Genomic DNA, 27,429 nt, shown 5'->3' with positions numbered 1-27,429 from the left:
GAGGGGAAACTCATCATTAACCCTTTAAATCCCGGGACTGAGGGGAAACTCATCATTAACCCTTTAAATCCCGGGACTGAGGGGAAACTCATCATTAACCCTTTAAATCCCGGGACTGAGGGGAAACTCATCATTAACCCTTTAAATCCCGGGACTGAGGGGAAAACTCATCATTAACCCTTTAAATCCCGGGACTGAGGGGAAACTCATCATTAACTCTTTAAATCCCGGGACTGAGGGGAAACTCATCATTAACCCTTTAAATCCCGGGACTGAGGGGAAACTCATCATTAACCCTTCAAATCCCGGGACTGAGGGGAAACTCATCATTAACCCTTTAAATCCCGGGACTGAGGGGAAACTCATCATTAACCCTTTAAATCCCGGGACTGAGGGGAAACTCATCATTAACCCTTCAAATCCCGGGACTGAGGGGAAACTCATCATTAACCCTTTAAATCCCGGGACTGAGGGGAAACTCATCATTAACCCTTCAAATCCCGGGACTGAGGGGAAAACTCATCATTAACCCTTTAAATCCCGGGACTGAGGGGAAAACTCATCATTAACCCTTTAAATCCTGGGACTGAGGGGAAAACTCATCATTAACCCTTTAAATCCCGGGACTGAGGGGAAACTCATCATTAACCCTTTAAATCCCGGGACTGAGGGGAAACTCATCATTAACCCTTTAAATCCTGGGACTGAGGGGAAAACTCACCATTAACCCTTTAAATCCTGGGACTGAGGGGAAAACTCATCATTAACCCTTTAAATCCCGGGACTGAGGGGAAACTCATCATTAACTCTTTAAATCCCGGGACTGAGGGGAAACTCACCATTAACCCTTTAAATCCTGGGACTGAGGAGAAACTCATCATTAACCCTTTAAATCCCGGGACTGAGGGGAAACTCATCATTAACCCTTTAAATCCTGGGACTGAGGGGAAAACTCATCATTAACCTTATTAGTACATAAATCTATGTACTAACCTTACTGAGTTTTTTGAGAAAGTGACCAAAGAGGTGGATGGGGGCAAGGCAGTTGACGTGGTATATATGGATTTTAGTAAGGCGTTCGATAAGGTTCACCATGGTAGGCTTCTGCAGAAAATGCAGCTGTATGGGATTGAGGGTAGTCTAGGAAATTGGATCAGGAATTGGCTGGCAGATAGGAGACAGAGGGTGGTGGTTGATGGTAAATATTCATCATGGAGTTCAGTTACGAGTGGTGTGCCTCAGGGATCTGTTTTGGGGCCACTGTTGTTTGTAATCTTTATTAATGATCTGGATGAGGGTATAGTTGGGTGGATTAGTAAATTTGCTGATGACACCAAAGTCGGAGGTGTGGTAGATTGTGAGGAAGGGTGTCATAGTTTGCAGGGAGACTTAGATAGGTTGCAGAGCTGGGCCGAGAGGTGGCGGATGGAATTTAATGCGGAGAAGTGTGAGGTAATTCACTTTGGTAGGAATAACAGATGTGTCGAGTATAGGGCTAACGGGAGGACTTTGAATAGTGTGGATGAACAGAGGGATCTAGGTGTATGTGTACATAGATCCCTGAAAGTTGGGAGTCAAGTAGATAAGGTTGTCAAGAAGGCGTACGGTGTCTTGGCGTTTATTGGTAGGGGGATTGAATTTAGGAGTCGCAGCGTCATGTTGCAACTGTACACTACTCTGGTGCGGCCGCACTTGGAGTACTGTGTGCAGTTCTGGTCCCCACATTACAGGAAGGATGTGGAGGCTTTGGAGAGGGTGCAGAGGAGGTTTACTAGGATGTTGCCTGGTATGGAGGGGAGGTCCTATGAGGAGAGACTGAGGGATTTAGGGTTGTTTTCGTTGGAAAGAAGGCGGCTAAGAGGGGATCTTATTGAAACATATAAGATGATTAGAGGTTTAGATAGGGTGGATAGTGATAGCCTTTTTCCTCGGATGGAGAAAGCTAGCACGAGGGGGCATGGCTTTAAATTAAGGGGGGGTAGCTACAGGACGGATGTCAGGGGTAGGTTCTTTACCCAGAGGGTGGTGAGGGATTGGAATGCCCTGCCTGCTGCAGTTGTAAATGCGCCTAGTTTGGGGGCGTTTAAGAGATCTATGGATAGGTTTATGGACGAAAAGGGATTGGTATAGGCTAGTGGGTCATTGTTTTTGTAACTGGTCGGCGCAACATCGTGGGCCGAAGGGCCTGTTCTGCGCTGTAATGTTCTATGTTCTAACCCTTTAAATCCCGGGACTGAGGGGAAAACTCATCATTAACCCTTTAAATCCCGGGACTGAGGGGAAACTCATCATTAACCCTTTAAATCCCAGGACTGAGGGGAAAACTCATCATTAACCCTTTAATTCCCGGGACTGAGGGGAAAACTCATCATTGACCCTTTAAATCCCAGGACTGAGGGGAAAACTCATCATTAACCCTTTAAATCCCAGGACTGAGGGGAAAACTCATCATTAACCCTTTAAATCCCGGGACTGAGCGGAAAACTCATCATTAACCCTTTAAATCCCGGGACTGAGGGGAAAACTCATCATTAACCCTTTAAATCCCGGGACTGAGGGGAAAACGCATCATTAACCCTTTAAATCCCGGGACTGAGGGGAAAACTCAAAGATGTGCTGTTAGGTGCATTGACCCAAACAGGTACTGGAGTGTGGCAACTAGGGGAATTTCACACTAACTTCACTGAAGTGTTAATGTAAGCCTACTTAAAACCAATAAATAAAAAGATTCAGCATTAACCCTTTAGATCACAGAATCCCACAGTGCAGAAGAGGCCCTTCGGCCCATCGAGTCTGCACCAACGCATGAAAAGCCCTGACCTTCTAAATCACAGAACATTACAGCACAGTACAGGCCCTTCGGCCCTCGATGTTACGCCGACCTGTGAAACCAATCCAAAGCCCATTTAGTAAAGAATCTACCTCGGACATCCCTCCTATATTTACAAACAAATGGACAAATGAGCAGCACAGGCTTGGTGGCCAAAGGGCTTGTTTCCTCTGCTGTACTGTTCTTTGTTCTTTAAACTACACTATTCCAAAATCATCCATATATTTATCCAATGACCATTTAAATGCCCTTAAAGTTGGCGAGTCCACTACTGTTGCAGGCAGGGCATTCCACGCCGTTACGACCCTCTGAGTAAAGAACCTACCTCTGACACCCATCCTATAATTACCACCCCTTATTTTAAAGTTATGTCCCCTCGTGTTAGCCATCTCATCCAAGGAAAAAGACTCTCACTGTCCACCCTATCTAACCCTTTGATCATCTTGTATGCCTCTATTAGGTCACCTCTCAACCTTCTCTCTAATTAAAACAGCCTTAAGTCCCTCAGTCTTTCCTCATAAGACCTTCCCACCATACCAGGCAACATCCTGGTAAACCTCCTCTGCACCCTTTCCAATGCTTCCACGTCCTTCCTATAATGCGGCGACCAGAACTGTATGCAATACTCCAAGTGTGGCCGCACCAGAGTTTTGTTCAGCTGAAACATGACCTCACGGCTCCAAAATTCAATCCCTCTACCAATAAAAGCTAACACACCGTACGCCTTCTTAACAACCTTATCAACCTGGGTGCCAACTTTCGGGGATCTATGCGCATGTACCCCGAGATCTCTCTGCTCATCAACACTACCAAGAGTATTTCCATTAGCCCAGTACTCTGTATTCCAGTTACTCCTTCCAAAGTGAATCACCTCACACTTTTCCACATTAAACTCCATTTGCCACCTCTCAACCCAGCTCTGCAGCTTATCTATGTCCCTCTGTAACCTGCAACATCCTTCCGCACTGTCCACAACTCCTCCGACTTTAGTGTCATCCGCAAATTTACTAATCCATCCTTCTACACCCTCATCTAGGTCATTTATAAAAATGACAAAAAGCAGTGGCCCCAAAACAGATCCCTGAGGTACACCACTTGTAACTGAACTCCAGGATGAATATTTCCCATCAACCACCACCCTCTGTCTTCTCACAGCTAGCCAATTCCTGATCCAAACTGCTAAATCACCCTCAATCCCACACCTCCATATCTTCTGCAAAAACTTACCTTATCAAACGCTTTACTGAAATCCATATACACCTCATCAACTGCTTTTCCCTCGTCCACCTCTTTGGTCACCTTGTCAAAGAACTCAATAAGGTTTGTGAGGCATGACCTACCCTTCACAAAACCACCTACCCTGCCCACCTAATCCCACTTGCCAGCATTTGGCCCGTAGCCCTGAGTGTCATGATTTGCCAAGTGCTCATCCACATACTTTTTGAAGGATGTGAGGCATCCCGCCTCTACCACCCTCCCACGCAGCACATTCAGACCGTCACCACCCTCTGGGTAAAAAGCTTTTTCCTCACATCCCCTCTAAACCTCCCATCCCTCACCTTGAACCGACGTTTCCACGTGACAGACCCTCCAACTAAGTTAACGCATTTAAGGGTTCTGTCATTTATTTATACAGTAAATGGCAGAACCCTTAAGAGTATTGAAAGGCAGAGGGATCTGGACGTACAGGTACACAGGTCACTGACAGTCGCAATGCAGGTGGAGAAGGTAGTCAAGAAGGCATACGGCATGCTTGCCTTCATTGGACAAGGCATTGAGTTTAAAAATTGGCAAGTCACGTTGGAATGGAATGTTGGCCTTTATCGCGAGGGGGACAGAATATAAAAGCAGGGAGGTCTTGCTGCAAATGTACAAGGTACTGGTGAGGCCGCAACTGGAGTACTGTGTGCAATTTTGGTCCCCTTATTTGCAAAAGGATATACTGGCCTTGGAGCAAGTACAGAGAAGGTTCACCAGGCTGATACCGGAGATGAGGGGGTTAGCTTATGAGGAGAGATTGAGTAGATTGGGCTTGTACTCGCTGGAGTTTAGAAGGCTAAGGGGGGATCTTATAGAGACATGTAAGACAATGAAGGGGCTAGACAGGGTAGAGGTAGAGAGATTCTTTCCACTTAGAAAGGAAACCAGAACTAGAGGGCACAGCCTCAAAATAAGGTGGGGGGGGGGAGCAGTTTAGAGCAGAGTTGAGGAGGAACTTCTCTCAAAGGGCAGTGAATGTCTGGAATTCTCTGTCCATTGAAGAGGTGGAGGCTACCTCATTTAATATGTTTAAGTCACAGGTAGATAGATTTCTGATAGATAAGGGAATTAAGGGTTATGGGGAGCAGGCGGGAAAGTGGAACTGATCCACTTCAGATCACATGATCTTATTGAATGGCGGGGCAGGCTCGAAGGGCTAGATGGCCTACTCCTGCTCCTATTTCTTATGTTGCAGCTTCATAGAACCTTAGTGGAACCTTGGAATATAGTGTTCAATTCTGGTCACCACACTACCAGAAGGATGTGGAGGCTTTGGAGAGGGTACAGAAAAGATTTACCAGGATGTTGCCTGGTATGGAGGGCATTAGCTATGAGGAGAGGTTGGAGAAACTTGGTTTGTTCTCACTGGAACGACGGAGGTTGAGGGGAGACCTGATAGAAGTCTACAAGATTATGAGAGGCATGGACAGAGCGGATAGTCAGAAGCTTCTTCCCACGGTGGAAGAGCCAATTACTAGGGGGCATAGGTGCATGGGGCAAGGTTTAAAGGAGATGAACGAGGCAGATTTTTTTTTACACAGAGGGTGGTTTTACACAATGTGTGGCTTTTAAGGGGCGTCTTGACAAATACATGAGTAGGATGGGAATTGAGGGATATGGTCCCCGGAAGTGTAGGAGGTTTTAGTTCAGGTGGGCAGCACGGTCGGTGTAGGCTGGGGGGCAGAAGGGCCTGTTCCTCTGCTGTAATTTTCTTCGTTTCTGTAAGAGGAACAGCTGCTCCTTATCCACTCTGTCCGTGTCTCTCATAATCTTGTACACCTCAATCAGGTCACCCCTCAGTCTTCTCTGCTCCAATGAAAATAACCCAACCTCTGTTTACAATTTAACTGCTCCATCCCAGGCAGCATCCTGGTGAATCTCCTCCGCACCCCCTCCAGTGCAATCACATCCTCCCGGTAATGTGGTGACCAGAACTGCACACAGTATTCCAGCTGTGGCCTCACCAAAATTCTATACAACTCCAACTGACTTCCCTGATTTTGTAATCTATACCCCGATTGATAAAGGCGAGTGTGCCGTCAGCCCTTTTCACCACCCTATTAACCTGCCTTTCCACCTTCAGAGATCTGTGGACAAACACACCAAGGTCCCTTTGTTCTTCCGAACTTCCCAGTGTCAGACCTTTCATAGAATATTTCCTTATCAAATTACTCCTTCCAAAATGCATCACCTGTCACTTTTCAGAGTTAAATTCCATCTGCCACTCACCCACCCATTTGACCATCTTGTCAATGTCTTGTTGTAACCCAAGACACTCAACCTCACTGTTAACCACCCGGCCAATCTTTGAGTCATCGGCAAATTTACCAATTCTACCCCCCACACAGTCATCAATGTCATTTATATAAATGACGAACAATAGGGGGCACGGCACGGACCCCTGTGGTACGTCATTGGTCCCTGGCCCCCGGTCACTGAAGCAGCCATCTGTACCATCCTCTGTCTCCTAGGCCAATTATGAATTCACTTCATCAGATCACCCTGTATCCCATGTGCATTTACCTTCTTAATAAGTCTCCCATGTGGGACTTTGTCAAAGGCTTTGCTGAAATCCATGTAAACTGTATCAACTGCATCTACACACTTGGATACATGCTCAAAAAATTCAATCAAATTTGTTAGGCGTGACCTCCCTCTGATAAAACCATGCTGACTATTCCTGATCAAACCTAGCCTCACCAAATGGAGATTCTCTCCTTCAGAATCTTCTCCAATAGTTTCCCAACTACAGATGTGAGACTCACTGGTCTGTAGTTCCCTGGCTTGTCTCTACAACCTTTCTTAAATAGTGGAACCACATTAGCTGTTCTCCAGTCCCCGGCACCTCCTCGGGGGTCAGAGAGGAATTTAAAATATGGGTCAGAGCCTCTGCAATTTCCTCCCTTGGCTCCCACATCAGCCTGGGACACAATTCATCCGGACATGGAGATCTGTCCACTTTTAAGCTTACCAATACCTCCTTATGATAATGTTCTCTGGAGCCTCAGTCTCCCTCGCAATGTTCAATAACTACCTCCTCATTCTCGTGGGTGAAGACATGTGAAATATTGATTGAACGCCCTACCAATGTCCTCTGCCTCCACCCACAGATTTCCCCCTTGGTCCCTAATGGGCCCTACTCTTTTCCTAGTTATCCTCTTCCCATTGATACAGAATATTTTAGGATTTTCACTGCTTTTACCAGCCAGAGCTTTCTCACATCACCTCTTTGTTCTAACTGATTTCTTAAGCTCCATCCTGCACTTTCTGTACTCCACTAATGCCTCACAGACTTACTCCCCTTATACTTGATAAAAGCCTCTCTTTTCCTTCTCATTGTATCCTGAATGTCTCTGGTCATTGATGGTTCTCTGGGTTTGTTGTTACACCTTCCTATTGCCCAAAAGGGAACATGTTGGGCCTGTACTCTGCCCATTTTATCTTTTAACACTCTCCCACTGCTCTTCTGTCGATTTCCCCACAAGTAACTCGTTCCAGTCTACCTCAGCCAGATCCTGCCTTATTTTGTTAAGATAACTCTCCCCCAATCCAAAACCTTTTTCTGCAACTTGTCAATTTCTTTGTCCATAACAAATTTGAATTGAACCACGTTGTGATCGCCATCACTAAAATGCTCCCCTACTAGGTAGGTTCTTTACCCAGAGGGTGGTGAGGGATTGGAATGCCCTGCCTGCTGCAGTTGTAAATGCGCCTAGTTTGGGGGCGTTTAAGAGATCCGTGGATAGGTTTATGGATGGAAAGGGATTGGTTTAGGTTAGAGGGTCATTGCTTTTTTAATTGATCGGCGCAACATCGTGGGCCGAAGGGCCTGTTCTGCGCTGTAATGTTCTATGTTCTAACATATCATCCCAAAACTGAGGGGAGTGATTCATCATTAACCCTTTAAATCCCGGGACTGAGGAGTAAATTGTGATACATTTAAATGATCTAGTTCTTTTGATATTCCTTGTCCTGTTGCTATAATTTCTTACTGTGTCCTTATCTGATTCTGGCCCTTGATTTCCCTGCCTATCACTTTTCTTATTCTTTTCCTCTTGTTCTTGATCTCCCTTGCTCTGAATCTTTATATAGGTTCCCATCCCTCTGATATATTAGTTTAAACCCAACCCAACCACTATAGCAAGTAGCCCCCCCACCACTACCGCAAGGACATTAGTCCTGGTCCTGCTGGGAAACTCGAGATAAAGCCTAACAGGCAACTAAAAAGTCTCAAGGCATTAGCAGTGCCTTATGCAATTCATCCCAAGGTTGTTGAAGAAGAAGAAGAAAGTTGAAGAACAATTATAACTTATCAGGTGAGCAGAAAATCAGCAAGATTGTTCTTTTACCAGCATATTTACTGATTAATGTAGTCGCTGAATCTCAACCATTGCTTACCATTGTTATTCATAAAGGTCTTTTTCATTCTAAAAAATTGCCTTTAATAATATCTACACCATCTATCCCAGAGATCGATGGGTCAGATTTTCAGTGGTCTCTCTGGGGTACAATGTTATCTGGATGATACGCTAATTACAAAGGCCCAGTTAACAGGAACACTTGAACTTCATTAGAACATCTTCAAGCACATGGTCTACATATGAAGAAAGAAAAGTGTGACTTTTTCCAGATGTCAATCTAGTACTTGGGTCATATTATTAATAGTAAAGGCCTACATAAAGCACCTAGAAAAATAGAGGCTATTTTAGAAGCACAACATCTGACGAATGTGATGCAACTGAAGTCTTTTAGAGTCATCGAGGGTTACAGCATGGAAACAGACCCTGCGGCCCAACTTGTCCATGCTGCCCTTTTTTTTAAACCCCTAAACTAGTCCCAATTGCACATGTTTGGCCCATGTCCCCCTATACCCATTGTATCCATACAACTATCTAAATGCTTATTAAAAAACAAAATTGTAGCCACCTCTACTACTACCTCTGGCACCTTGTTCCAGACATTCACCACCCTCTGTGTGAAAAAATTGCTCCTCTGGACACTTTTGTATCTCTCCCCTCTCACCTTAAACCTATACCCTCTAGTTTTAGACTCCCCTATCTTTGGGAAAAGATATTGACTAGCTGATCTGTGCCCCTCATTATTTTATAGACCTCTATAAGATCACCCCTCAGCCTCCTACGCTCCAGAGAAAAAAGTCCCAGTCTAACCAGCCTCTCCTTATAACTCAATCCATCAAGTCCCAGTACCATCCTAGTAAATATTTTCTGCACTCTTTCTAGTTTAATAATATCCTTTCTATAATAGGGTGACCAGAACTGGACACAGTATTCCAAGAGTGGCCTTACCAATGTCTTGAACAACTTCAACAAGACATCCCAACTCCTGTATTCAATGTTCTGACCAATGAAACCAAGCATGCTGAATGCCTTCTTCACCACTCTGTCCACCACTGACTCCACTTTCAAGGTGCTATGAACATGTACCCCTAGATCTCTTTGTTCTGTAACTCTCCCCAATGCCCTACCATTAACTGAGTAAGTCCTGCCCTGGTTCAATTTACCAAAATGCATCACCTCACATTTGTCGAAATTAAACTCCATCTGCCATTCGTCAGCCCATTGGCCCAATTAATCAAGGTCCTGTTGCAATTGGAGATAACTTTCTTCACTGTCCACTATGCCACCAATCTTGGTGTCATCTGCAAACTTACTAACCATGTCCCCTATAGAACATAGAACATAGAACACTACAGCACAAACAGGCCCACGAGTTGCGCCGATCACATCAACACCTACCAACCTACAGACCTATCTATAACCCTCAATCTCATTAAACCCCATATACTCATCCAGAAGTCTTTTAAAAGACCCCAGCGAGTTCGCCTCCACCACCACTGACGGCAGCCGATTCCATTCACTCACCACCCTCTGAGTGAAAAACTTACCCCTAACATCACTTCTGAACTTCCCTCCCCGCACCTTAAATCTGTGTCCTCTCGTAGCAACCATTTCAACCCGGGGAAATAGCCTCTGAGAGTCCACCCTATCTATTCCTCTCAACATTTTGTAAACTTCTATCAGGTCGCCTCTCAACCTTCGTCTCTCCAGGGAAAAGAGTCCCAGCTCCCTCAACCTAACTTCATAAGGCATGCCTCCCAGTCCAGGCAACATCCTTGTAAATCTCCTCTGTACCCTCTCAATAGCTTCTACATCTTTCCTATAGTGAGGCGACCAGAACTGCGCACAATACTCCAAATGAGGCCTGACAAGGGTCTTATAAAGTTGCAGCATTACCTCCCGACTCCTAAACTCAATCCCTCGATTAATGAAGGCCAGTACACCATACGCCTTCTTGACCACCTCCTCCACCTGCGAGGCCGATTTAAGAGTCCTGTGGACCCGGACCCCAAGATCCTTCTGCTCTTCAACACTACTCAGACTTCTGCCCTTGATAGTGTACTCGTTCATCCCGTTGGTTCTGCCAAAATGGACGACTACACATTTATCCGCGTTGAAGTCCATCTGCCACTTCTCCGCCCAGTCCTGCATCCTATTTACGTCCTGCTGCAACTTTTGCCATCCTTCCAGACCATCCACAACACCACCGACCTTCGTGTCATCAGCGAACTTACTTACCCATCCCTCCACTTCCTCATCCAGGTCATTTATGAAAATGACAAACAACAAGGGTCCCAGAACAGATCCTTGAGGCACTCATCCAAATATTCTCATCCAAATCATTAATATAAATGACAAATAACAGTGGGCCCAGCACTGATCCCTGAGGCACACCACTGGTCACAGGCCTCCAGTTTGAAAAACAACCCTCGTCAACCACCCTCTGGCTTCTGTCAAAAAGCCAATTCTGTATCCATTTAGATACCTCACCCTGGATCCCGTGAGATTTAACATTATGCAACAACCTACCATGCAGTACCTAGTCAAAGGCCTTGCTAAAGTCCATGTAGACAACATGAACTGCACTGCCCTCATCTACCTTGTTGGTTACCCCTTCAAAAAACTCAATCAAATTTGTGAGACATGATTTTCCACTCACAAAGCCATGCTGACTGTCCCTAATCAGTACTTGCGTCTAAACACCTGTAGATCCTGTCTCTCAAAATACCTTCCAACAATTTACCCAGCACAGATGTGAGGCTCACTGGCCTGTAGTTCTCAGGCTTTTCCCTGCAGCCCTTTTTAAACAAAGGCACAACATTTGCCACTTTCCAATCTTCAGGCACCTCACCCATGACTATCAATGATTCAAATATCTCGCTAGGGGATCCACAATTTCCTCCCTAACCTCACACAGTGTCCCCGGATGCATTTCATCGGGTCCCGGGGATTTATCTACCTTGATGTGCTTTAAGATTTCCAGCACCTCCTTCTCTGTAATATGTACACTCCTCAAGACATCACTATTTATTTCCCCAAGTTCCCTAACATCCATGCTTTTCTCAACAGTCAATACTGATGAGAAATATTCATTTAGGATCTCACCCATCTCTTGTGGATCCGCACGCAGACGACCTTGTTGAACCTTACGAGGTCCTATCTCTCCCTTGTTACTCTTTTGCTCTTTATGCATTTGTAGAAACTCTTTGGATTCTCTTCGATTAGTAAATCATCACGAATTATTTATAAATTAGTAAATTATTCTGGAAAATTTGTTCCTAACTTAGCTACACTATTGAAACCATTACATAATTTATTGTGTGTAGAAAAGTCATGGGATGAATGTCAAAGATGCTTTGCAGAAGTCTGACGTATTGGTTTATTTTAATCAAAAGCAACCATTACTGCTTGTTTCACCTACTGGAATCAGGGCAGTAATTTCACATGTTTATGCCTTCTGGAGAAGAATGACCAATAGCTTTTGCTTTGTGAGTTCGGACTAGTACTGAATCTAACTATATTCAGCTAGAAAAAGAAGTATTGATACACTTCTGGTGTAAGAAGTGATCATTATTTCCAAGGATGTGCAGGTCAGGTACTAAATTGCTCCTTCATGGCAGAGGGGTTAGTGAAGTAAATACATGGAGTTACGGGAATAGGGACTGGATGAGATTGCTGTCGGTACAGGCTGGATGGGCCGTATGGCCTCCTTCTGCACTGATAGGACTCTATGATTCAAGGTGGGTGTCTGTGGCGAGGAATTGAGTGATCATTCCTCCTCGTCTGTGGAGCAGAGCTCGTGAACAACGACCTGAAGGACATCCTGTTAAAGTCCAGATGAAGGAATTAACAGAGGGTTTTTTTGGTGGCCGGATCTGGATGTTCAGATTGAAGCAGGAAGTGGGACAGTGTCAATCCTGTTATTGAATAAAGAATACACCAACACTATCTCCTTTACGCCACTGGGAATGGCCTAAATCACTACAGCAACAATTACAGGTAGATTCTGCTGGTCTGTTTCAGGATTACGGTTCAGGATTGCGGTTGTAAATGCGCCTAGTTTGGGGGCGTTTAAGAGATCCGTGGATAGGCTTATGGACGAAAAGGGACTGGTTTAGGTTAGTGGGTCATTGTTTTTTAACTGGTCGGCGCAACATCGTGGGCCGAAGGGCCTGTTCTGCGCTGTAATGTTCTATGTTCTATGTTCGCAGTTATAATTGATACACACTCAAAGTGGCCAGAACTTATCATGAAATCTAGACAACTGATTAAACCATTGAAAAACTATTGAAATGTTTGCAGGATCTGTGAAAGCAGAACACATTGTTCATAATAAGACTTCAGAGTTTACTTCACAAGAGGTAAAGAATATCTCAAATAAGTAATGTGCACTTTAAACATTTTTAAATTTTAAAGCTTTAAAAGTTTAAAGTTTTAATGTTTATTTATTAGTCACAAGTTGGCTTATATTAACAATTCAGTGAAGTTACTGTGAAAATTCCCTAGTCACCACACTCCGGCGCCTGTTCAGGTACACAGAGGAAAAATTTAGCGTGGCCAATGCATCTAATTAGCACATCTTTCAGACTGTGGGTGGAGCAAACAGAAGAAACCCACGCACCGATAATGACCAGAGCCAGGAATCGAACCCGGGTCCCCGGTGCTGTGAGACAGCAGTGCTAACCCACTGTGCCACCATGCCCCTGGGGTTGAACCTGTGTCCCTGGCGCTGTGAGGCAGCAGTGCTGCTCACAAAAATCCACACCTTATCATCTATCAGCCAATGAATTCACAGAGTTTTGTACAATCTCTGAAACTTTCTTTAAAAGCTCAAAGAGAGCAGGAGTTCATTATCACGCTGTGCCAATGCCTGTCTGGCATCTTAGAGAAACACAACTCCCAAAGTTAACCTGCATCAATACTCTTCAAGAGAAAGCTGAAAGATTTGTTTGATTCGTTACTGTCTCCAGAAACGTCTGAGATAGCAAAGCGTCATCAGCAATCTCAAGTTAAGAACATAAGAACTAGGAGCAAGAGTAGGCCATTCGGCCCTTCGAGCCTGCCCCGCCATTCAATAAGATCATGGCTGATCTTTTTGTGGTTTCAGCTCCACTTACCCACCCGCTCACCATAACCCTTAATTCCTTTACTGTTCAAAAATCTATCTATCCTTGCCTTAAAAACATTCAATGAGGGACCCTCAACTGCTTCACTGGGCAGGGAATTCCACAGATTCACAACCCTTTGTGTGAAGAAGTTCCTCCTCAACTCAGTCCGAAATCTGCTTCCCCTTATTTTGAGGTCATGCCCCCTAGTTCTAGTTTCACCCACCAGTGGAAACAACTTCCCTGCTTCTGTCTTATCTATTTCCTTCATAATCTTATATATTTCTATAAGATCTCCCCTCATTCTTCTGAATTCCGATGAACATAGAACATAGAACATTACAGCGCAGAACAGGCCCTTCGGCCCACCATGTTGCGCCGACCAGTTTTTTTAAAAAAAAACACTGACCCACTAATCTAAACCAATCCCTTTTCGTCCATAAACCTATCCATAGATCTCTTAAACGCCCCCAAACTAGGCGCATTTACAACTGCAGCAGGCAGGGCATTCCAATCCCTCACCACCCTCTGGGTAAAGAACCTACCCCTGACATCCGTCCTATAACTACCACCCCTTAATTTAAAGCCATGCCCCCTCGTGCTAGCATTCTCCATCCGAGGAAAAAGGCTATCACTATCCACCCTATCTAAACCTCTAATCATCTTATATGTTTCAATAAGATCCCCTCTTAGCCTCCTTCTTTCCAGCGAAAACAACCCCAAATCCCTCAGTCTCTCCTCATATGACCTCCCCTCCATACCAGGCAACATCCTGGTAAACCTCCTCTGCACCCTCTCCAAAGCCTCCACGTCCTTCCTGTAATGTGGGGACCAGAACTGCACACAGTACTCCAAGTGCGGCCGCACCAGAGTTGTGTACAGTTGCAAAATGACGCTGCGACTCCTAAATTCAATCCCCCTACCAATAAACGCCAAGACACCGTATGCCTTCTTAACTACCTTATCTACTTGATGAGTATAGCCCCAGTCTACTCAGTCTCTCCTCATAAGCCAATCCTCTCAACTCCGGAATCAACTGAGTGAATCTCCTCTGCACCCCCTCCAGTGCCAGTATATCCTTTCTCAAGTAAGGAGACCAAAACTTAGGCAGATATATGATCGGCACAACTTATGGGCCAAAGGGCCTGTTTGTGCTGTAGTTTTTCTATGATTCTATGAAAACTACACAGTAACTCCAAGTGTGGCCTCACCAGCACCTTATACAGCTGCAACATAACCTCGCTGTTTTTAAACTCCATCCCTCCAGCAATAAAGGACAAATTTCCATTTGCCTTCTTAATTACCTGCTGCACCTGCAAACCAACTCCTTGAGATTCCTGCACAAGGACACCCAGGTCCCTCTGCACAGCAGCATGCTGCAATTTTTTACCATTTAAATAATAGTCCATTTTGCTGTGATTCCTACCAAAATGGATGATCTCACATTTACCAACATTGTACTCCATCTGCCAGACCCTCACCCACTCACTTAGACTACCTATATCCCTTTGCAGACTTTCAGCGTCCTCTGCACACTTTGCTCTTCCACCCATCTTAGTGTCATCTGTGAATTTGGACACACTACACTTGGTCCCCAACTCCAAATCATCTGTGTAAATTGTAAACAATTGCAGTCCCAACACTGATCCCTGAGGCACACCACTAATCACTGATCACCAACCAGAAAAACACACATTTACCCCCACTCTTTGCTTTCTGTTAGTTAACCAATCCTCTATCCATGCTAATACATTACCTGTAACACCGTGCACCTTTATCGTTTTGTGTGAAACCTCAATCCCTCACATCGATAGCACATCAGAAAAAGATTAACCCTTTAAGCCCCGACACACTGAAGAGGGAACATTGACAGGGAGAGGGTGTTGTGGGAGTGAGCAACAGGCTGGTATTGTACCGGTTTTTGATGGCGTCGAGTTGTTTCTTCAGCGAAGCCTTGTGCTGTTCCACCACGTCCTTCAGCGGCACGGTCTTGTGCTCTCGATGCTCCCCCTCCGTGCATTCCCCACACATCGCAGTCTCACAGGAACCACAGTAAAACTCCATCCCCTAGGGCAGGAGAATGAGATTGAGGGAGAGAGAGAGGGGAGAGGGAAAAGAGAGAGGGGGAGGGGGGAGAGACAGAGAAGGGGGGGAGAAGAGAGAGAAGGGGGGAGAGAGAGGGGGGAAGGGGGGGAGAGAGAGCAAGATGGGGGGAGAGAGTGAGAGAGAGGGGGGAAAGAGAGAGGGGGGGAGAGGGAGGGCGAGAAAGAGAGAGGAAGGGAGAGGTGGGGAGACAGAGAGATAGAGGGAGAGGCGGGGGGACAGAGAGATAGAGGGAGAGGCGGGGGGACAGAGAGATAGAGGGAGAGGCGGGGGGACAGAGAGATAGAGGGAGAGGTGGGGGGACAGAGAGATAGAGGGAGAGGTGGGTGGGGGGAGAGATAGAGGGAGAGGTGGGTGGGGGGAGAGATAGAGGGAGAGGTGGGTGCGGGGAGAGATAGAGGGAGAGGTGGGTGGGGAGAGAGATAGAGGGAGAGGTGGGTGCAGGGAGAGATAGAGGGAGAGGTGGGTGGGGGGAGAGATAGAGGGAGAGGTGGGTGGGGGGAGAGATAGAGGGAGAGGTGGGTGGGGGGGAGAGATAGAGGGAGAGGTGGATGGGGGGAGAGATAGAGGGAGAGGTGGGTGGGGGGGAGAGATAGAGGGAGAGGTGGATGGGGGGAGAGATAGAGGGAGAGGTGGGTGGGGGGAGAGATAGAGGGAGAGGTGGGTGGGGGGAGAGATAGAGGGAGAGGTGGGTGGGGGGAGAGATAGAGGGAGAGGTGGGTGGGGGGAGAGATAGAGGGAGAGGTGGGTGGGGGGACAGAGAGATAGAGGGAGAGGTGGGTGGGGGGAGAGATAGAGGGAGAGGTGGGTGGGGGGACAGAGAGATAGAGGGAGAGGTGGGTGGGGGGACAGAGAGATAGAGGGAGAGGTGGGTGGGGGGAGAGATAGAGGGAGAGGTGGGTGGGGGGACAGAGAGATAGAGGGAGAGGTGGGTGGGGGGACAGAGAGATAGAGGGAGAGGTGGGTGGGGAGATAGATAGAGGGAGAGGTGGGTGGGGGGAGAGATAGAGGGAGAGGTGGGTGGGAGGAGAGATAGAGGGAGAGGTGGGTGGGGGGAGAGATAGAGGGAGAGGTGGGTGGGGGGAGAGATAGAGGGAGAGATAGAGGGAGAGGTGGGTGGGGGGAGAGATAGAGGGAGAGGTGGGTGGGGGGAGAGATAGAGGGAGAGGTGGGTGGGGGGAGAGAGAGAGAGAGGAAGAGGGATAGAGAGGGAGGTGTGGAGAGGGGTGAAAAGAGAGAGCAAGCAACACTGTATAAGATGGAGAAGGGGAGGGGAAAAGGGGAAAATGTGCGGAGAAGTGGGAGACGTCAGGGGGCGAGAGATGAGGAAGAGGGTGAGTTCCAGGGTGGTTGGAGAGGGGGCGGGGGGAAGGGGGAGGGGGGATTAGTGGGTCTCCATCCAGCCTACATCATGTGACAAATAATCTGAGTCTCTTTGGCTTCCCTGATCCTGATGTGGGTATGCCGGTGTTGGACTGGTGTAAACACAGTAAAAAGTCTGACAACACCAGGTTTTAGTCCAACCGATTTATTTGATAATAGACTCACAAGCTTTTGGGGTTTCCCTCTTCGTCTGTGCTTTATATGCTCTGCCTGAGGCCAGAACTCTCCATTCACCTGACGAAGAGGGAAACCTCGAAAGCTTGTGAGTATATTATCAAATAAATCGGTTGGACTAAAACCTGGTGTTGTCAGACTTTTTACTGTGTCTTCCCTGATCCTGACAGGCAGCTGGGACTAGAGTTACTGGGATCTTGCTGTGCATGCATTCACCACTCACTATTCCAGACCCAATTGCAGAAAAGGGCATCAAGGAACTGGGGGAGGGGTCCCCAGGCACATCAAGAGGGAGGGGGGTCAGCGCTGGGGGAGGGGTGGTTCTAATCATTAAGCTGAACATCAGAATCCCTGACCACAGTGTCTGACTTCTGACCCTTGACCCCTGCCCTTGTATCCACTCCCTGACCTCGATGACCTCGCCATGTGGACACTGACCTTGCCTTCGTGGTTAGGGCAGCACAGTGATTGGCCGGACACTGCGCTGACCGTCTCCTTCATGGAGGCCTGTTGATGATTACAGGCCGTGTCTCTCTGGAGAACCTCCATCAGGTTGGTGATGAAGAAGTTGTTCTGAAGTGCTGACACTCCCTTCTCCGGCAGGATGGACGTCTGGCGGCAAACTGGACATGACAGCGTCAGACTCTGTGGGGGGATGTAATTCTGCAGGCACCTTCCGGTGGGGGAGGGGGGGGGGGGAGAGAGAGAGAGAGAGAGCGGCTGAGAGATTGCAGAATCAGTGCACCCACCCCCATCTCTCCACATACACCCACACCGCCACACACACTGCCCACTCCCACATACACACACTCACAGCCCCCCCACACACTCAACCACACCCCCTCGCCCCATGCATACACCCTCGTACCCTCCCTCTCACCTTCCCGGTCAGTGGGTCAGACTCACCTCTCACAGAAGGTGTGCAGACATGGCAGAACCTTGGGGTTGTTGTATCGATCCAGACAAATGCTGCAGACCAGAAACTGCTTATCAATCTGACGGACCACAGGGCTGGTGATGGACTCACAGCTCGCCATCGCAGCTCCCAACACAGACAACACTCACACAGCAAGTTTATCCTGTAGGAATAGGGAGAGAGCGAGTGAACGGGAGCGAACCTCACGGGAGACTGGTACGAAAGGTGAAGTCACACGGGATCAGAGGAGAACTTGGCAACATGAATACAGAACTGGCTTGGCCATAGAAGGCAGAGGGTAGCAGTCGAGGGGTGCTTTTCTGAATGGAAGGCTGTGACTAGCGGTGTTCCACAGGGATCAGTCTGGGGCCTTTGTTGTTCTTGGTATAGTATAAGTGATTTGGAGGAAAATGTAGCTGGTCTGACTAGTAAATTCGCAGACAACACAAAAATTGGTGGAGCTGTGAATAGTGAAGAGGATTGTCAGAAGATACAGCAAGATATAGACCAGTTGGAGACTTGGACAGAGAAATGGCAGACGGAGTTTAATCTGGACAAATGTGGAATAATGCATTTTGGAAGGTCGAATGCGTGTTGGAATTAGAACATAGAACATAGAACACTACAGCACAAACAGGCCCTTCGGCCCACGAGTTGCGCCGATCACATCAACACCTACCAATTATACAGTAAATGGTAGAACCTTTAGGAGTATTGATAGGCAGAGGGATCTGGGTGTACATGTTCACCAATCACTGAAAGTGACAACACAGGTGGATAAGGTAGTGAAGAAGGCATACGGCACGCTTGCCTTCATCTGACAGGTCATGCTGCAGCCGTACAGAACCTTAGTTAGATCTCATTTAGAATATTGTGTACAATTCTGGTCACCGCACTACCAGAAGGATGTGGAGGCTTTGGAGAGGATACAGAGGGATTTACCAGGATGTTGCCCAGTCTGGAGGGTATTAGCTACGAGGAGAGGTTAGATAAACTCAGTTTGTTCTCACTGGAACGACGGAGGTTGAAGGGTGACCTGATCGAGGTTTACAAGATTATGAGAGGCATGGACAGAGTGGATAGTCAGATGCTCTTTCCTAGGGTAGAAAAGTCAAGTATGAGGGGACATGGGTTTAGATGCGTGGGGAAAAGTTTCGAGGAGATGTGCAAGGCATGTTTTTACACAAAAGGTGGTGAATGTCTGGAATGCATTGCTGGGGGCGGGGGCCGGGGGGGGGGGGGGGGGGGGTTGGAAGCAGGTACGATAGCAGCATTTAAGGGGCAACTAAACAAATACATGAATAGGGTGGGGAATAGAAGGATTCGGACTCCGTAACGGCATATGGTTTTAGTTTCTGCAGGCATCACGATCAGCACAGGCTTGGAGGGGCTGAAGGGCCTGTTCCTGGGCTGTACTGTTCTCTGTTTTTTGGGAGTGTGAACGACAGGGAGTGTAAAGGTTCAAGGGTGATTCAATGTGGTTTGATTCAACCACAAAGCAATAATAGGAAGACAGATTATTACTGGAATGGGTGTAAATTGAGATCCAGCCCACGCAGAGACAGAGACCCGCAGAGACAGAGACCCGCAGAGACAGAGACCGTTGAATATTCCTCACTATTGAACTTTGGTTTTTGGAGATTTCATTCCCCATCCTGCCCATGTGACCTCACTGACAGTAACTCAGCCTTTTCCCCTTGAATCTGAAATTCCAATAAGGATCTGATTCCTTTTCCAAATCCTCGGTTGAACCCTCCCCCACCACACTCTCAGGCAGAACATTCTAGATTCGAGCCACTTGCTGTGAGGGGAAGGTTTCCCTTCTGTCACTATTGCTTCTTCTGCCAATTCCTTCCATCTGTGTCCCTGTACCTGACATTTATGAATGGATTGTGGGCCAGGCCAGGATTCTGCTGCTCATTCCCAATTGCCTCTTGACCTTTAGGAGTTGAGAGTTTGCAGTGGGTCTGGATTTACAGGATTGTCTGGTGATTGTCGAACTGTGCTCAGTTGTGAGTAGCACCACACCACACAACCCTGCCACAGCAACCTCTGCAAGACATGCCGGATCACCGACATGGATACCATCATCTCACGTGAGAACACCATCCACCAGGTACACGGCACACACTCTTGCAACTCGGCCAACATTGTCTACCTGATACGCTGCAGGAAAGGATGTCCCGAAGCATGGTACATTGGGGAGACCATGCAGACACTACGACAACAGATGAATGAACATCGCTCGACAGTCACCAGGCAAGACTGTTCCCTTCCTGTTGGCGAACACTTCAGCGGTCACAGGCATTTGGCCTCTGACCTTCGGGTAAACGTTCTCCAAGACGGCCTTCACGACACCCAACAGCACAGAGTCGCTGAGCAGAGACTGATAGCCAAGTTCGGCACACATGAGGACGGTCTCAACAGGGATCTTGGGTTCATGTCGCACTATCCGTAGCCCCCATGACTTGCCTGCGCTTGCAAAATCTCACTAACTGTACTGTCTGGAGACAATATACATCTCTTTAACCTGTGCTTAATACTATCTCCACTCACATTGTCTGTACCTTTAAGACTTGAATAGCAGATTAGCTGTAAAGACTTGCATTCTAATCAGTATTCTGTAAACTGTGTGTGACTTTATATGCCCTGTTTCGGATCAGAACCTTCCACACACCTGACGAAGGAACAGCGTTCCGAAAGCTAGTGGCGATTACTGTCAAATAAACCCGTTGGACTTTAACCTGCTGTGAGACTTCTTACTGTGTTTGCAAACTCAGTGACATTCCCACCGTCTCCCCATCTCGCCTCCTGCCAATGGGAACGATACTCTCCACTCTCTCCAGACCATTCCTGAATTTGGGATAGCTGGATCAGGTCACAGGAGAGGCAACTTTCCTGATCTGTATATCACACGTTTCTGGCACTATTTTGGTAAATCTCTGCACCTTCAACAGTGCCTGTGTAATGAGTGGGCGGGGGGTGGTGTGGTTGAGTGGGCCACTAAGCTTGCTAATTGTTTTATGTTTCAGTTTGTTTGAATAATTATTGGGCTTTGGCTGGCCATGGTCAGGAATGCAATGGGGGCTGGCAGAGCAGACTGGGAGCATTGTGAGGGCTTTGGTGTCCTTTGCCTGAGGCCCTATTCCCCAGGCCATCACCCAGAGATTCCCCCCACCACATCGTACCCACTGCATCGGAGGCACGGTAGCACAGTGCTTAGCACTACTGTCTCACAGCTCCAGGGACCTGGGTTTGATTCCCGGCTCAGGTCGCTGTGGAGTTTGCACATTCTCCCCGTGTCTGCGTGGGTTTCCTCCCACAGTCCAAAGATGTGTGGGTTAGCTGGATTGGCTGCGCTAAAATTGCCTCATAGTATCCTGGGATGTGTAGGTTAGAAGGATCAGTGGACTACGTTTTGTGGCAGGTAGGTCGTGCCTTACTAACCTTATTGAGTTTTTTGAGAAAGTGACCAAAGAGGTGGATAGGGGTAAGGCAGTGGACGTGGTGTATATGGATTTTAGTAAGGCGTTTGATAAGGTTCACCATGGTAGGCTTCTGCAGAAAATGCAGATGTATGGGATTGGGGGTGATCTAGGGAATTGGATCAGGAATTGGCTAGCGGATAGGAGACAGAGGGTGGTGGTTGACGGTAAATATTCGTCATGGAGTTCGGTTACGAGTGGTGTGCCTCAGGGATCTGTTTAGGGGCCACTGCTGTTTGTAATTTTTATTAATGATCTGGATGAGGGTATAGTTGGGTGGATTAGTAAATTTGCTGATGACACCAAAGTCGGAGGTGTGGTAGATAGTGATGAAGGGTGTCATAGTTTGCAGGAAGACTTAGGCAGGTTGCAGAGCTGGGCCGAGAGGTGGCGGATGGAGTTTAATGCGGAGAAGTGTGAGGTAATTCACTTTGGTAGGAATAACAGATGTGTCGAGTATAGGGCTAACGGGAGGACTTTGAATAGTGTGGAGGAGCAGAGGGATCTAGGTGTACGTGTACATAGATCCCTGAAAGTTGGGAGTCAAGTAGATAAGGTTGTTAAGAAGGCATACGGTGTCTTGGCGTTTATTGGTAGGGGGATTGAATTTAGGAGTCGCAGCGTCATGTTGCAACTGTACACTACTCTGGTGCGGCCGCACTTGGAGTACTGTGTGCAGTTCTGGTCCCCACATTACAGGAAGGACGTGGAGGCTTTGGAGAGGGTGCAGAGGAGGTTTACCAGGATGTTGCCTGGTATGGAGGGGAGGTCCTATGAGGAGAGGCTGAGGGATTTGGGGTTGTTTTCGCTGGAAAGAAGGCGGCTAAGAGGGGATCTTATTGAAACATATAAGATGATTAGAGGTTTAGATAGGGTGGATAGTAATAGCCTTTTTCCTCTGATGGAGAAATCTAGCACGAGGGGGCATGGCTTTAAATTAAGGGGTGGTAGTTATAGGACGGATGTCAGGGGTAGGTTCTTTACCCAGAGGGTGGTGAGGGATTGGAATGCCCTGCCTGCTGCGGTTGTAAATGCGCCTAGTTTGGGGGCGTTTAAGAGATCCGTGGATAGGTTTATGGACGAAAAGGGATTGGTTTAGGTTAGTGGGTCATTGTTTTGTAACTGGTCGGCGCAACATCGTGGGCCGAAGGGCCTGTTCTGCGCTGTAATGTTCTATGTTCTATGTTCTACGTGGGGTTGTGGGGATAGGGCCTGGGGTAGGATTGTGGTTGGTGCAGACTCGATGGGCTGAATGGCCTCTTTCTGCACTGTAGGGTTTCTATGATTCTATAATCAATGTCTATTCTTTCCCTCACCTCAGTACAGGATTTCCCCTTTTAAAATCAACACCAGTTATTCACCATTAGGAGCTGGATTTTCGAGACAGTTCCAGGGCAGGGCACACTCCGGGGTGGGACACGCTATGAGGAGAACAAATAGTTGGAATTCCAACCAAAACTCCACTCACTGTCAGTGGCACCAGAACTTCACACCCACAAACAAAGATGGCAAATTTCAACCACTATCTCCCATTACTAGATGTTCTTCTATTTTATCTTTTAATAACAACTCTATTAATGTTTCTCCCAGTGACATCCAGCTGATTGACCCAGAATTGTCTGGAGATGCTCTGCCCCTTCTTTTTAAATACAGGTTGGGAAGAGCATCCTGTAGTCAGCGTCACTGTGAAGCAGGTTGGGAATGATGTTTGTGGTTTATGTACATGATTTAGACTTCAATGTAGAAGAGTGGATCAGTAAGTTTGCAGATGGTAAATAGTGACGATCGTAGCCTTAGTTTACAGGCGGATATAGATGGGCTGGTCAGATGGGCGGATCCATGGAAAATGGAATTCAATCCTGATAAATGTGAGGTGATGCACTTGGGCAGGACAAACGAGGCAAGGGAATACATGGTGAATGGCAGGACCCTGGGAAGCTCCGAGGATCAGAGGGACCTTGGTGTGTATGTATCCAGTCTGTGGAACTGGCTTTACCAGGACCATCTTGTAGATAGTACACACGGCTGCTACTGAGCATCGGTGGTGGAGGGAGTGGATGTTTTTAGATATGATGCCAATCAAGCAGCTGCTTTGTCCTGGATGGTGTTGAGCTTCTTGAGTGTTGTTGGAGCCACACCCATCCAGGCAAGTGGGGATTATTCCATCAGACTCCTGACTTGTGCCTTGTAAATGGCGGACAGGCTTTGGGGAGTCAGGAGGTGAATTACTCACCGCAGTTTTCCCAGCCTCTGACCTGCTCTTGTACCCACTGTGTTTATGTGGTGAGTCCAGTTGAGTTTCTGGTCAATGGTGACCCCATGGATGTTGACAGTGGAGGATTCAGTGACGGTTACACCATTGAATGTTAAAGGGCGGTGGTTAATGTATCTCTTATTGGTGATGGTCATTGCCTGGCATTTGTGTGGCACAAATGTTACTGCCACTTGTCAGCCCAAGCCTGGATATTGTCCAGATCTTGCTGCAATTGAACATGGACTGCTTCAGTATCGCGAATGGTGCTGAACATTGTGCAATCATCAGCGAACATTTCCACTTCTGACCTTATGTCGGAGGGAAGGTCGTTGATGACGCAGCTGAAGATGGTTGGGCCTAGAACACTATCCTGAGGGACTCCTGTAGAGATGTCCTGGAGCTGAGATGACTGACCCTCCACAACCACAACCATCTTCCTATGTACCAGGTATGACTCCAACCAACGGAGTGTTTTCCCCAATGATTTCAGTTTCACTTGAGCTCTTTGATGCCACACTCGGTTGAATGCAGCCTTGGTGTAAAGGGCTGTCACTCTAACTTCACCTCTGGAATTCAGCTCTTTTGTCCATGTTTGAACCAAGGCTGTAATGAGGTCAGGAGCTGAGGGACCCGGGCGAAACTGAACCCAGGTAATTAGGGATGGGCAGTAAATGCTGGCCCAGCCAGCGATGCCCACATCCAGCAGGGATCTGAGCGTGGGGCAGATTGTCGAGAATGGCAGTGGAGGACAGGAAATCCCACAAAAAAGCAGGCGTTTAGTTAATACTTTTCACAAGCTGAGGACAACACACACTGAGCGTTCTGACAGGAGAGGCTGAAAGACACTCAGTCGCAAAAGTCACGTGTGGAGTGATCTAAACCTCGTGACTCCCGTGTGACATTGTCACATAACAGGTTTGTTCCAATGTCAACAAGGGCAGGAGGCTGATTGGAGAGGCTCAAAACTGGGGTTTGGGGAAAATCTGGGCGACGACAACATGCTCAGAGAATCGTGGAGAGGGGAAGAGGTGTTTTGGGCTCAGATATGAAATCATTTTGATTCTCTCGCCAAAGTTTCTACAACAGCAGTTTGCTTCAGACCTCCAGCATCCGCACTATCTCGCTTTTATGTTGGAGATGGGATGGTAACTCACAAGCGCTCAGATGTCAGGGATTTTTATTTGAGGAGGATACAGATAGGCTGGAAAATTGGGTGGAGAAAGGGCAGATGGAATTTAATCCAGATAAACTCGAAGTAATGCATTTTGGTACAACTAATGTAGGGGGGAGTTTACAATAAATGGCAGTACCATCAGGAGTATACGTAGAAGCTATTGAAAGGGTACAGAGGAGATTTACAAGGATGTTGCCTGGACTGGGAGGCATGCCTTATGAAGTTAGGTTGAGGGAGCTGGGTCTCTTTTCCCTGGAGAGACGAAGGTTGAGAGGCGACCTGATAGAAGTTTATAAAATGTTGAGAGGAATGGATAGGGTGGATTTTCAAAGGCTATTTCCCCGGGTTGAAATGGTCGCTACGAGAGGACACAGGTTTAAGGTGCGGGGAGGAAAGTACAGAAGTGATGTTAGGGGTAAGTTTTTCACTCAGAGGGTGGTGAGTGAGTGGAATCGGCTGCCGTCAGTGGTGGTGGAGGCGAACTCGCTGGGGTCTTTTAAAAGACTTCTGGATGAGTATATGGGGTTTTATGGGATTGGGGGTTATAGATAGGCGTTGATGTGATCGGCGCAACTCGTGGGCCGAAGGCCCTGTTTGTGCTGTAGTGGTCTATGTTCTATACACACAGAGGGACCTGGGGGTGCAAGTCCACAGATCCTTGAAGGTGGCAGCACAGGTGAAGAGGGTGGTGAAGAAGGCATATGGCGTGCTTGCCTTTATAGGACGGGGTATAGAGTATAAAAGCTGGAGTCTGATGTTACAGCTGTATAGAACGCTGGTTAGGCCACATTTGGAATACGGCGTCCAGTTCTGGTCACCGCACTACCAGAAGGAGTGGAAGCTTTGCAGAGAGTACAGAGAAGGTTTACCAGGATGTTGCCTGGTATGGAGGGTCTTAGCTATGAGGAGAGATTGGGTAAACTGGGGTTGTTCTCCCTGGAAAGACAGAGAATAAGGGGAGACCTAATAGAGGTGTATAAAATTATGAAGGGTATAGATAGGGTGAACATAGAACATTACAGCGCGGAACAGGCCCTTCGGCCCACCATGTTGCGCCGACCAGTTAAAAAGCAATGACCCACTAATCTAAACCAATCCCTTTTCGTCCATAAACCTATCCACGGATCTCTTAAACGCCCCCAAACTAGGCCCATTTACAACTGCAGCAGGCAGGGCATTCCAGTCCCTCACCACCCTCTGGGTAAAGAACCTACCCCTGACATCCGTCCTATAACTACCACCCCTTAATTTAAAGCCATGCCCCCTCGTGCTAGCTTTCTCCATCCGAGGAAAAAGGCGATCACTATCCACCCTATCTAAACCTCTAATCATCTTATATGTTTCAATAAGATCCCCTCTTAGCTGCCTTCTTTCTAGCGAAAACAACCCCAAATCCCTCAGTCTCTCCTCATAGGACCTCCCCTCCATACCAGGCAACATCCTGGTAAACCTCCTCTGCACCCTCTCCAAAGCCTCCACATCCTTCCTGTAATGTGGGGACCAGAACTGCACACAATACTCCAAGTGCGGCCGCACCAGAGTTGTGTACAGTTGCAACATAACGCTGCGACTCCTAAATTCAATCCCCCTACCAATAAACGCCAAGACACCGTATGCCTTCTTAACAACCTTATCTACTTGATTCCCAACTTTCAGGGATCTATGTACACATACACCTAGATCCCTCTGTTCATCCACACTATTCAAAGTCCTCCCGTTAGCCCTATACTTGACACATCTGTTATTCCTACCAAAGTGAATTACCTCACACTTCGCATTAAACTCCATCCGCCACCTCTCGGCCCAGCTCTGCAACCTGCCTAAGTCTCCCTGCAAACTATGACACCCTTCCTCACAATCTACCACACCTCCGACTTTGGTGTCATCAGCAAATTTACTAATCCACCCAACTATACCCTCATCCAGATCATTAATAAAAATTACAAACAGCAGTGGCCCCAAAACAGATCCCTGAGGCACACCACTCGTAACCGAACTCCATGACGAATATTTACCGTCAACCACCACCCTCTGTCTCCTATCTGCTAGCCAATTCCTGATCCAATTTCCTAGACTACCCTCAATCCCATACATCTGCATTTTCTGCAGAAGCCTTCCATGCTGAACCTTATCAAACGCCTTACTAAAATCCATATACACCACATCAACTGCCTTACCCCCATCCACCTCTTTGGTCACTTTCTCAAAAAACTCAATAAGGTGAGTAAGGCACGACCTACCCGCTACAAAACCATGCTGACTATCTCCAATCAATTCATTACTCTCCAAATAACTATAAATCCTATCCCTAATAATTTTTTCTAAAGCCTTGCCCACAACAGAAGTAAGGCTCACCGGTCTATAATTCCCGGGGAAGTCTCTGTTCC

General features: G+C 47.2%; 1 protein-coding gene across 3 annotated transcripts in view; it reads right to left on the bottom strand.

The window, feature by feature from the left end:
* The window catches only part of LOC145349278 (tripartite motif-containing protein 2-like), a 97,797-nt gene that overhangs the window by 55,695 nt on the left and 14,673 nt on the right, over positions 1–27,429 (bottom strand). For all 3 annotated transcript variants that reach the window (XM_080197790.1, XM_080197792.1, XM_080197789.1), the window contains exons 2-4: positions 18,120–18,292; positions 17,652–17,886; positions 15,469–15,620 (exon numbers count right to left, since the gene is read on the bottom strand). In XM_080197790.1, the coding sequence (XP_080053916.1) occupies positions 15,469–15,620; positions 17,652–17,886; positions 18,120–18,250 (518 nt within the window). In that variant the 5' untranslated portion in view covers positions 18,251–18,292. The remainder of the gene's footprint in view (positions 1–15,468; positions 15,621–17,651; positions 17,887–18,119; positions 18,293–27,429) is intronic.

The sequence above is a fragment of the Carcharhinus amblyrhynchos genome, chromosome 10 (assembly GCF_965287045.1).
Source record: "Carcharhinus amblyrhynchos chromosome 10, sCarAmb.v2.hapA, whole genome shotgun sequence".
NCBI classification, from domain to species: Eukaryota; Metazoa; Chordata; class Chondrichthyes; order Carcharhiniformes; family Carcharhinidae; genus Carcharhinus; species Carcharhinus amblyrhynchos.
Note: the sequence above shows the minus strand (reverse complement) of the source record. Positions and strands in the feature narration are given on the sequence as shown.